The 11,150-nt window shown below is 42.1% G+C and overlaps 2 protein-coding genes across 3 annotated transcripts in view; one reads left to right on the top strand and one right to left on the bottom strand.

Moving 5' to 3' along the window:
* Positions 1-685: 685 nt before the first annotated feature.
* hspbap1 (hspb associated protein 1) lies at positions 686-7,579 on the bottom strand. 2 transcript variants are annotated; one of them, XM_079170866.1, is made up of 8 exons: positions 7,552-7,579; positions 6,216-6,414; positions 5,394-5,581; positions 4,078-4,214; positions 3,217-3,388; positions 2,650-2,733; positions 1,752-1,853; positions 686-1,529 (listed from the first exon to the last, which is right to left on the bottom strand). In XM_079170866.1, exons 2-8 carry the CDS (start codon positions 6,409-6,411, stop codon positions 1,092-1,094), a joined length of 1,317 nt encoding a protein of 438 aa, XP_079026992.1. In that variant the 5' UTR covers positions 6,412-6,414; positions 7,552-7,579; the 3' UTR covers positions 686-1,091. The 2 variants fall into 2 exon arrangements, with proteins under 2 accessions (XP_079026992.1, XP_079026991.1); XM_079170865.1 differs by lacking the exon at positions 7,552-7,579 and having other exon boundaries at positions 6,216-6,979.
* Positions 7,580-7,819: 240 nt separating this feature from the next.
* Positions 7,820-11,150, top strand: part of slc49a4 (solute carrier family 49 member 4) — a 31,769-nt gene continuing 28,438 nt past the window's right edge. Inside the window, exons 1-2 of the mRNA XM_079170861.1 lie at positions 7,820-8,218; positions 10,869-10,962. Coding sequence (XP_079026987.1) covers positions 7,924-8,218; positions 10,869-10,962 — 389 coding nt within the window. The 5' untranslated portion in view covers positions 7,820-7,923. The remainder of the gene's footprint in view (positions 8,219-10,868; positions 10,963-11,150) is intronic.

Below are 11,150 nucleotides of genomic sequence, written 5' to 3'. Positions count from 1 at the left end.
TATGATGGATGTAGCCTGCTATTTGTTAATGCTACATTTATACTGGATGTAGCCTGCTAGCTGCCAATGATATATGGATGATGGATGTAGCCTGCTAGCTGCTAGTGCTACATGGATGCCGGATGTAGCCTGCTACCTGCTAATGCTACATGGATGATGAATGTAGCCTACTAGCTGCTACATGGGTGCTGGATGTAGTCTGCTAGCTGCTAATGCTATATGGGTGCTGGATGTAGCCTGCTAGCTGCTAATGCTACATGGATAATGAATGTAGCCTGCTAGCTGCTAATGCTGCATGTATGTAGCATTACAACCGAGCTTTTCTTTGCCAGTGCTTCATGTGTTAAAGCTGCATTCTCTCTAGTGTCCACCAGGGGGCGACTCCTCTGGTTGTATAGAAGTCTATGAGAAAATGACTCTACTTCTCTCTTGATTTATTACCTCAGTAAACATTGTAAACATGAGTTTATGGTCTCAATCTCTAGTTTCACGTGTTCTATGAAGTCCTGTAACAGCTGATGCTGTAACTTGTTTTTGTGTGTTTTCATTATCAGTTTTAATAACTAAAGAAGAAATCTTCTTGTTTTCATGTTAAAACTGAATATCTTCAATCAGGTCTCCAGACTTCTGTTCATGTCGGCGGAAAACAAAGTGCTGGACATCTAATTTTGTAAACATATTTAATGTCTTTATTTATAAAAGATCTCATTTATTTTGTTCTCGTGCTCGTGCACATCTTTCCTCAGCATTACGTGGTCGTCCAACGACACGGAGACATTATGCACCAAACATCTTCAACATCTCGGCTGTATCATCTTGAATTAGGAGGCTCATTAGCATACTAAACTGATTCTGGTGGCCATGTTTCTGAACCCAAACCAAATTATCGTTGTGCAGGAAAACAACACGAGGAAACGTTGGTGTCACGTTACGATTAGCTGTGACTTCTCACGTCCGGTTAATCATCTCAGGGGGACGAGGCGGGAGGAGACAGGAAGTCACGGTGAAGGAAGCATCACAGGATAGATTTCTGCAGCCGTAGCATCTTTCTCTCTGCACACTGTTCTCTGAAACCAGCAGCTTTGGGCTCATTACATGTCGTTGGTGCTCCTGGGACTTCCTGTGTGTCTTTCCAGTAGTAGCTCCGTGACCCGGGCGATGACATCCGGGTGCAGCAGACAGTCCAGCAGGTCGTTAGTGGTTATGGTGTCCAGTACGAGCTCCTCGTGGGTCCCATCTGCAGGGCCAGCTGGTCTACATCGAGTTAAACCGTCTCTACGTTCTTCTTCCTCTTGCGATTTGACCTCCAGATGTTTCGTGGTTTCCGGTGAGACCGCGATGAGATGTGGTCCAAAGGGAACCCTGAAGGCCACAGAATCCTTGATTCTTTCCTTTATTTGTCCTCCAGAGTCCCGCTTGAGCGGACCGGCGTCTCTCTGGTCCCGGGTCGGTTTGTTGGGTCTTTGAGCACAAGCTCTCAGGGCCAGGTTCACACTCTGCATGTTGTCCTGATGGGACGCTACGCCGTCCTGCAGGAACACAACACACACCAGATGTTACAGAGAGTCCCCTCATGGTAAAGTTGTGATGGCTTTTATTAACCTGTTATTGCCTCTCTGTCAGTCATATCGATAGAATTCCTTGAAAGTGAGTAAAATATTTAACGTTTTCTGACATCACAGCCTCGACTTTCTCGAAGTTTTAGATTGTTCTTGCGTAATAACGATGTGAGGAAGTAACACCTTCATCACCTCAGTGGGGTTGAGCCAGTCGTCGGGGTCGTCGTCTCTTTTAAAGGCACAGGCGACGGTCCGGGTCACGGCCTCACCGACTCGCTCCACATCGTCCTCTTCCTGTGTCGGAGCAGAGAACACGAAGAACATGAAGAACATGAAGAACACGAAGAACACGAAGATCAGGAAGAGCACGAAGATCGCGAAGATCGCGAAGAACACGAAGAACACGAAGAACACGAAGAACACGAAGAACACGAAGATCACGAAGAACACGAAGATCACGAAGAACACGAAGAACACGAAGAACACGAAGATCATGAAGAACACAAAGAACACGAAGATCATGAAGAACATGAACATGAAGATCACGAAGAACATGAAGATCATGAAGCTCACACGATGGAGACGGTTTGATCTGTGACTTACAGGCTCTACGGAAGCCCTGAGAGGACAGTGAGAATGAAACTAATCAAAGTGTTTGTGACTGAAGAACGGCGTTATCTTTCTGGGATAATCGGTAAAGTTCCTTTACGTTTGTTTTCATCTGTGAAAACCAGTGAAAAAGTCTCAAACCTCAACTATGATAATAATAATAATAACTTTATTTATTTAGCACCTTTAAGTTTACAAAGTGCTTTGACAGACAAAAGCAGCAAAAGCAAGACAACAACAGAAAGATCAGTGAGAGTCGATACAAAGAAATAAAGGTAGAAACGTTTGACGGTATTTTAATTTTTCTCAGAGTAATTTTATGTTCATAAGAGGCTGAAGTGCACACCACTAACTCCTTCATGCACTCTGAACTAAAGAACTATTAAATATAATATTGTGCGTTATTTCCTCATCATTTCAATGATGATTGTTATTCTACAGCATTGAGTCTACGCACTGAACAGACGTGATTGATTCTCACCAGCTCGATCCAGGAGTTGACGCTGACCGTGACGGGATCCAGAGACTCCACATAGTGCCACCAGTGTCTGGGCACATACAGCACCTGAACAGGTAGAAACACAGTCACTCACCTGAACACACGACTGTACTGATACCAGCCACTAGAGGGCAGCAGAGCCCGCATTCAGTCATTCTGTGACATCATTAAAACATATCGATTCACTGCCTCCTCAGCAGTGATGCATTCATGGGACAAGAGGAATCATCTTCTGATTTACAGAACGAGTCATTCTGTTTAAAGCAGTTCAAAGAGAATCATCTCAGTCAACTTTCTCACTGATTTGGAGATTTAAAGGCCAAAGACTGCAGGACTCCACAAGAAGCTACAGATTAAAGCTATAGATTAAAGATAGATAATAAATAAACACAATCTACAGAGATTTGTAAAAGGAAGGTTTTGTGTTTGTATCTCACCTTCAGAGAAACTGGTTTTATATTTCTGGCCCAAGAACATAATTAGTTTTTCGGTCACATTTAGCAGATAATGTGATGATATTTCTACATTATTAAAATCAAGAGTCCTGACCTGTCCAGGCTGCAGAGTGACGACGTGAGCTCTGGATCCATGAAACGCTGGGAACCTCCTCAGGTCCGGGTGGACCACGTGGACCCGGCTGAAGACGCTGGACTCCTCGTAGGGGATCCTGGTCGGGTAGAGGTTCACGGTGTCCTCTGGAGGAAACAGGTGCCAGCGCTTCCTACCGAAGGAAACCACTGTTGTTACAAGTTCATCCAGATGTTTGGTCGGGAGGTTTAGGAGCTCCTCAGGTTCACGTGGTGGAAGAAATGTACTTCATGTGTAAATCTGTGCACACGGATCAGTAAACTTTGGGGATAGAAGTCAAATATGCACGTTTTGGTATCGTTAGAAAGATAAAGTTCTAATCTTTCATTTGAACCGGTTTCTTTTAGACGAGATGTCACTGGATGATGGATAATAAACAGATTTCTGTGTGCTATGAGCTCTAGGAATAAAACCATAGACGGCGTAAAATGTAAGTATAAAAGTAGCTAGTAGCCAATTCCAGCATTCTTTAATGCTACACTGGTTACAGAAAGTGAGCCAACAAGTTGTCACTCATCTGATAGCAACTGTAAAACCTCCCCTCAGTGAGTCCACGTGTTACCGAAGTGTGTTGTGTTTATTATGTGGAAGTTAGCCCGCTACACCGGTATACATCAAAATGGCCGCCGCTTTGACCATCCTGCCACGTTGATGTGAATGTCAGTTTATCAGTTTTGTATCGACCGTCTCACTGAACTTTCTGTTATTGTTGTTCTTGTCTTGTTTTTGCTGCTTTGTCTGTCAAAGCACTTTGTCATCTAAAGTGATTATTATTATGATGACTTTAGTGCATACGAAGCCTCAAACACACGCTCCTCTTACCGTCCCTGTACCTGCAGCACCAGGTTAAAGCCGTACGAGTCCAGGTGACACGGGGTGTTGGCTCCTCCTGTTCCGACCCATAAGGTGCTCGCTCTCCCGTCACGGCCCTCAAAACCAAAGTCAGACCACTTCACCTCCTGCGCGCGCGCGCACACACACACACACACACACACACACACACACACACACACACACACACACACACACACACACACACACACACACACACACACACACACACACACACACACACACACACACGACAGAAAAAAAATATTATAATAAGTTAGACTTGATAATAAATATATTCCCATGTCTAACTTTCTATCTCATAGTTTCGACTTACCGTGGGGAAGTCTAACTTTTCATCTTGTTGTATTTATTTTCTTGCTGTCAGAAATGGGCTTTCATAAATAATAGACCCCAAATAATGTAAAAGAGTAAGAAACGAGTGACTTTTGAATGAAACGGTTCTCTTTGTCTGACATGCTGCTTTGACAGGACCCATTATAACCAATAGACGTCTCTGAGGAGGAACTGTCAATCACAAAGGTGCAGCCATCAGGAATAATGAGGTCATTACCGAACAGGCAGACAGCAGTAAATGACAGACGGGTCACTCGAGTTTCCTCCCAGCCTCCATTCATCCTGCCCACCGTCTCTAAGGCATGAAAGTCAGCTGGAATAATTGCCCCAATAAAAATGTATGGCCGAGATTAAGAAAAGAAAAGAAATGAATCTGCGTGCGGTGTGTTTGGAGAAAGGATGGAGCTTTAATGTCCTCACCTATCAACAGGACGACAATAGAGAATATAAAGTCGTTACGAGCAGGAAGCTCAACGTGTAATTGAAAAATGTCACAACAAAGAAAAGAAAAACGCAAGAAAATAAATGAGAACTTTTGGAGAAAAAAAGACTCAAAAGTAATATTTTAACGTTTAGTTTGTTGATAAAATGAAGCGCATGCAAACAGAGTAGAAGTGAATCATAGTTTTATAATTAAACTTTAAAGGAACCAGCTCTGAAACTGCTTTATTACCATCTTAAAGAAAATGTACGCTGTATGTGATGTCATCTTTATATATATATATATATATACACACACAGTATATGAAGAAAATAACTCTGTATGGGCTTACAGAGCTTTCATGCTGTTTGTGAGGAAGCTGATTTTAATGTATTTATCACGCAGCATGATCACAGTAAGCAGAAAGTTCATATTCATAGGTCTTCAGAAGCTGATTGAACGCGTTGTGTGCAGTGAGATAACTGACCCGACGTCGTCACATTTTATATGAATGCAGGAGGCCGATTACCTCAAACATGGAGGGCCGGTCTTCAAACAGCATTGCGATGTACTTGTAGTCGGCGTAGGCCCAGTACTCTGCGTTTGGGTATTCACAGAAAGGCCCCGCACGAGGAGGTCCGGTCCGGTCCCGGGTCCAGCTGAGAAAGTCCTCCAGACGGGCCTCCACGTAGGAACACTGGGTTTCAAACAGAGGGGCTGCAGAGAGCAAGAAAGAGTTTCTGTGAAACAAAAGGCTGAAAATAAAAACTAAATATACAATTCATGAAGCAGAATCGCAGCACGATGCGTCATCACAGAGGCATGAAATTTGACTTCACTGGTATGAGAGGAATACAGCACACGGAGCGACTCCCTGTTTGTCTTTAGTAAACAAAGTGTGTCTGCGGCTGATTGATGGCGTTTATAATCCCTCGTGAGCGATGCCCCGCTGTCAGAAAACGTGATTTAGAAATGTAATTATCAGAGGACACGCTCTCCGTGATTCATCACAGGAGGAGTCGTTACCGGAGTTTCTTTTACAGCCACGAGGACGCAAAAAAAGAGCACAGCAGACGCTTCTGTGACGTTCAAAATCAGGTCAATACACGGCGATCAGGTCGGTCTGAGGATCTGTGCAGCTCATCAACTTACAATATACTGAAACCGATCAATGATCAATGATCCAGGACGTTGACGACGGAGATGAAGATAGTTTGATTGCTTCTGACTGTTTCTGGATTAATGTCTTAAAGAGTGAATCATTTCAAAACAATGTAGGCAGCTTTAGGACAGTAGAAAACAGATTTTAAGGAATATGTGTGTGTATATATATATTAATCTCTGTTCTTACTGTTCTTCTGCTCTTTTCTTCCCAGTCTGAATCGGAGGACTTTGTCTCTCAGACAGTGAGACAGACGCTCAGCGGTCCAGAGGAGAGCCGGCCAGCCGGCGGCCATGTTGGTGAAGACTGAGGGCGTCTGCAGATGATGAAGGATCCTCTGGGTCTCCTCTGGACCGAAGGGTTTGGTGGAGGCGGGGTCCGCCATGACCTGCAGAAAACACCGATGAGTGTGTTTCATCACAGACAAAGGTTAGCTGATAGATACGCTGGTGTTGAACACGTCATTACCAGACGCTACTCGAGTTAAGACACGTCTTATCTTCTGTAGGACGAAGGTGAACAACAACAAAACCAAATAGTTCATCACTTCACGTGACTGTCACAGATATTCACTGATAAAAACACTGTTGATATATCTATTAGTTTTTAGATGCTTTAGAGACGAGAAGTGTTAAAAATCTACATGTGAGTAAATATGTATCAGCCAAATCAAACAGTGTACAGGATGTTCAACCTGTGTTTCTTTATAACACATTTAATACTTGACTTCTTTCTTTACAGGGTTTGTATGAAGGTGTGGAGTATAGTGGAGGTTAGTTTATGGTGTTTTTGGAGGAACAGCTAGAGTTTGTGGTCAGATCTCTGAGTGACACTCGTTGTCTTTTTGATTCTTCACAGAACATTGTGTTGTTGTTTGTTTCAGAGAATAATGCAGCGAGTCTAAACGCCTCCGTTCATGCTCGGAGTATAAACAGAAGCAGCTCTTTGGCAGGTTACATTTGACACAATGTATTGGGAGTACATTAAAGACTACTTTAAACGTGACTTTACAACACATTAAATACTTCACGTGGGATTGTGCTATATGTATATATATATATATATATATATATATATATATATATATATATATATATATATATATATATATATATATTGTTATTTTATTGTATTCATTTTTTATTTATTTGTTGTTGTTTTCTTGCTTCCGTTAATGCGCTTCCATGAGTTCCTCACTGTGAAGCACTTTAATGAAGCACTTTAATGTCAGTAACAAGCTAACTAGCTAGCTCGCTTTACGTGACAGAATAAGCTGCAGTGGCTAGCTTTTAGTAGCTTAATAACTTTAGGGAGCATTTAATTGACAAGACAATTCGGAAAGGACAAAGTTAAATTCTCTAATTGTCAAACTATCATCACCGGAGATTAGTTTCAGCTCTATTTATAAACGGTGTGCTGGCTAACAAATGAGCTAACCCTCCACTGTCAAGCTAGCAGCTATCCCAGGAATGCTAACGTTAGCTTCGTGGAAAAGAGAAGAGTGCCTCTTTCATAAACAACTCACCTTTTACTCCACGTGCAGCTGACGTTCGGGCAGGAAGTAAACAAACATCACATGACCCGCTTCCGTCTTACTTCACCCAACGCCTCACTTGTGTGAAATCGACTCCATTGCGGCTCTGGGGATGCCACAACGTCCCAACTCCAGCTAATGCACCAGACGAGCCAAAATGGCGGCGAGAGCGACTACAGTTTCCTCGCTCTTACCCCTAAACTATTTCCGTTCGAGCATGCGCAGAAGTACATTTAAATGACAATAACAGAAGCCAGTATCGGTCTGTTTGTTATTTAGTGTGATCGACTGAAAGCCCGGTAAAAACGTGCGTTTGACACGGGCCGTTAACACCGTTAACACCCCCGGATTTTAACCGTTAAAATGGGCGCCGGGGGTTCGAGCACCGAGGCCGAACGAGAGTCGCTTCTCGTGCCCTCTCACGCGGAGCCCGACAGTCCGGTTCACAGCCGGGTGTACGGGAGAAGATGGCTGGTTCTGAGCCTCTTCTCGCTGCTGGGCTTCATGCAGGGCATGGTGTGGAACTTCTGGGGGCCCATCCAGAACTCTGCGGTCCAAGCGTTCGGCTTCAGCAGCTCCGACATCGCGGTGCTGGTTCTGTGGGGCCCGGTGGGCTTCGTCCCGTGGCTGCTGTTCATGTGGCTGATGGACAAGAAGGGTGAGCTTTGGGTACATAGTGTCCTGTTCCAATATTATTATAATGTGTATATATACATATTATAATATGTATTGTGGTGTTATTAGAAAGTCTCCGTCTCCCAAAAATATATTAAACAACATTAAAAAATAAGTTTATAAAGTTTATAAAAAATAAAAGTTTAGAGATTAAATACTATAAGTGATAATAATATGAATGTCACCTATCAACCTCAGTTAAACCCTGAAATCACATTTTAAATGAAGTTAAAATGAGATAATATAATACAGGTCCACCTCAGTGAACCCTGCTTTATGAATGAATGAGTAATAATAATATAATATATAAGAGTACAACATGGGACGTTTTTCTGTATTTTAGTACTTTTAATATTTTTAGGTACATTTTCCTGATCACACTTATGTACTGAAGTAGCATTCTTACTTAAAGGAGCGCTGTTAGCAACGTTAGCTATGAGCCGGCTCAGACATCGCCATCTTGAGAGCTGTTGAGAGTCAATCAAAGATGTTTTTAATCTCGTTTAGGGTTTATGTCTTTATTTGACAAAACAATCAACGTTTTAATATAACTGAAGTCAGAATAGAAACAATCAAACTTATCAAGTCAAACGTTCCCCATCTTAAAGGAAGCTACCCGAAGCCTCCACAGAGGGAGGAATATATACTGTGTGTGTGTGTGTGTGTGTGTGTGTGTGTGTGTGTGTGTGTGTGTGTGTGTGTGTGTATGTATGTATGTATGTATATATATATATATACTGTATGTGTGTGTGTATAATATATATATTTTTAAGCTGTTACTATTCTCAGACATCTGATTTAGTCTAAAGATTTTTTATTATTAAGTTATTATTTAATTGTTGAGAATCAATAAGCAGCAAATGTTTATTTGTTGACGGTGACTTGGTGACTTGGTGACTTGATGGTCGGACTGGTTGGCTGAGCGGTTCACGTGTCTTCATGTTGTCTAGTGTTGCATTGATCTTCAGCGTCTCGTGGACCATGTGAGCCTTTAAAGTGCTGATTCAGGATCAGTGAAACTCACAAAGGTCTTCAAACCACAGAGCGCTCTTCACCTCACCGGTTCCTCTTCATCACATGAGCTGACGATGATGAATCAAAGCCCTCGAGCTTCAAATCGTGACGAGAAGTTTCACAACTCGTCTTGTGATTTTAATTTATAAAATGAATTTGTGGTTTGTGGATGTCGTCACGTTATGTCTGAAGAAACGGTTTAACATCAAGACACAAACGCATGTTTTCCTTAAAGAATCCCCAGAATAACACCGTTCCTCTGTTCTATTATTATTCACTATGTGCTGAGGACATGTGTGTGAACAGCATTTAAGGTCAGAGGGATTTACAGAGTTTTTATAATGTTTTTATAATTATCGGTAAAACATCTTGAATCGTGTTTATTTTGGCCTCGACAGTCGTCCCTGAGTTTCCCATCAGGATCGGTACATTTAAATACAATAATTAATAAATGTAACAGAGTTTATACTCGCTGATCAAAGCTTCAGTAGAAACGAGACAGAAGAACAGGAAGTGAAGAGAGTTCCCTTAAACCGCCGTCATGGGGCTGAAACTGAGAACAAAGACTTCTGTCACACAGACCAACACTTCTTAAAATAAATATATATATAAATATATATATTTATATATATATATATATATATACACACCACAGTGTATTGGCTACAGTTAGCTGAAACTAATGTTGTTGTTTTGGAGGTTTGTTTTTCTGTTGAACTTTATCGGTTTGTATTGACGGGTGTATCTATTTTTTTGTCCACCCCATTTAAATCAATGAGGGTGAGTTAAAGAGCCGAGAAACCGTTCTGTGTATCAGCAACAAACTACATCCTCTAAAAGGATCACACGGCTGAATCCACTAATCTAAAACTCAACATTATAACCTTCATGATGTCAAGGACTCAAGGACTCAAGGAGTCAAGGACTCAAGGAGTCAAGGAGTCATGGATTACTTATTGTCATTATGAAACACGGGGATGCACAACACAATTCAGTTGTAACCTTTTTTCAACACAAACAAACAAATCTAAACACAAACAGTGGAACATTCACGTAGAGCATTTCTTGAATGAGTATCATACGGAATGTAAACTATATAAATAAAAGATGGCCGACATCTTCACATTAAGAGTCCACATGAGGAAACATTGTCCTTCATCACCAAACCTCACGACGTAAGCAAAGGTCACAAAGGTTATTTTATTACCAATAAACAGCAGGGTTGCACAACAACAACAACAACAACAACAACAACAACATGACATGTGGAGGAAACGATGAGAGGACAGCAGCTGCTCTGGAGTCAGCTGATGCTTGTGTGTCTTTACAGACGCTGGTTTGTGTTTTAATCTCCTTTGAGCTCTTTGCAGGCGCCTCACGTCACCAATACCAAGTCAGTTTGTTCTCGTGGTCGTTCACCTCTAATTTATTATGTTTTTACATTTTACAGACTAAACATAAATCAAACGTACAAATCAAGAATGAAATAGTGATTTTAATTTATTATTTTTATGTTTTATAGACTAAACATAAAACAAACATATTAATCAAGAATGAAATAGTGATTTTAATTTATTTGTGTGTGATTTATAGAATCTAACGGCCCGTGTGCTCTGCAGGTCTTCGGGTGGCCCTCCTCCTCTCGGCGTTCTTCATGCTGCTGGGCTCGGCTCTGAGGAGCATCCCTCTGACGGAGCCGCCTCTCAGGAGATGGTGAGAACACGGGGTGGTGATGATGATGAGGGTCGTCCATGGTATCTATACATAACCTTCATCCAACAAGCTCACTACACACAGAGGGGTCGGTCTGAAACCAGGTCTCAGTCCCGTGTGGATCCTGGTCTCTGTGGATCCTGGTCTCTGTGGGTCCTGGTCTCTGTGGATCCTGGTCTCTGTGGATC

This window comes from Pholis gunnellus, assembly GCF_910591455.1.
Source record: "Pholis gunnellus genome assembly, chromosome: 12".
In the NCBI taxonomy this organism is placed as follows: domain Eukaryota; kingdom Metazoa; phylum Chordata; class Actinopteri; order Perciformes; family Pholidae; genus Pholis; species Pholis gunnellus.
Note: the sequence above shows the minus strand (reverse complement) of the source record. Positions and strands in the feature narration are given on the sequence as shown.

Bases quoted from the DNA above. Each gene is read 5' to 3' on its own strand.
- hspbap1 (XM_079170865.1), bottom strand. From the start codon at position 6,444: ATGAAACACACTCATCGGTGTTTTCTGCAGGTCATGGCGGACCCCGCC. The intron at 1,854-2,649 runs GTGAGAATCAAT...GCTCCGACACAG, and splicing joins TCAACTCCTGGATCGAGCTG to GAAGAGGACGATGTGGAGCG. The intron at 1,530-1,751 runs GTGATGAAGGTG...GTGTTCCTGCAG, and splicing joins ACTGGCTCAACCCCACTGAG to GACGGCGTAGCGTCCCATCA.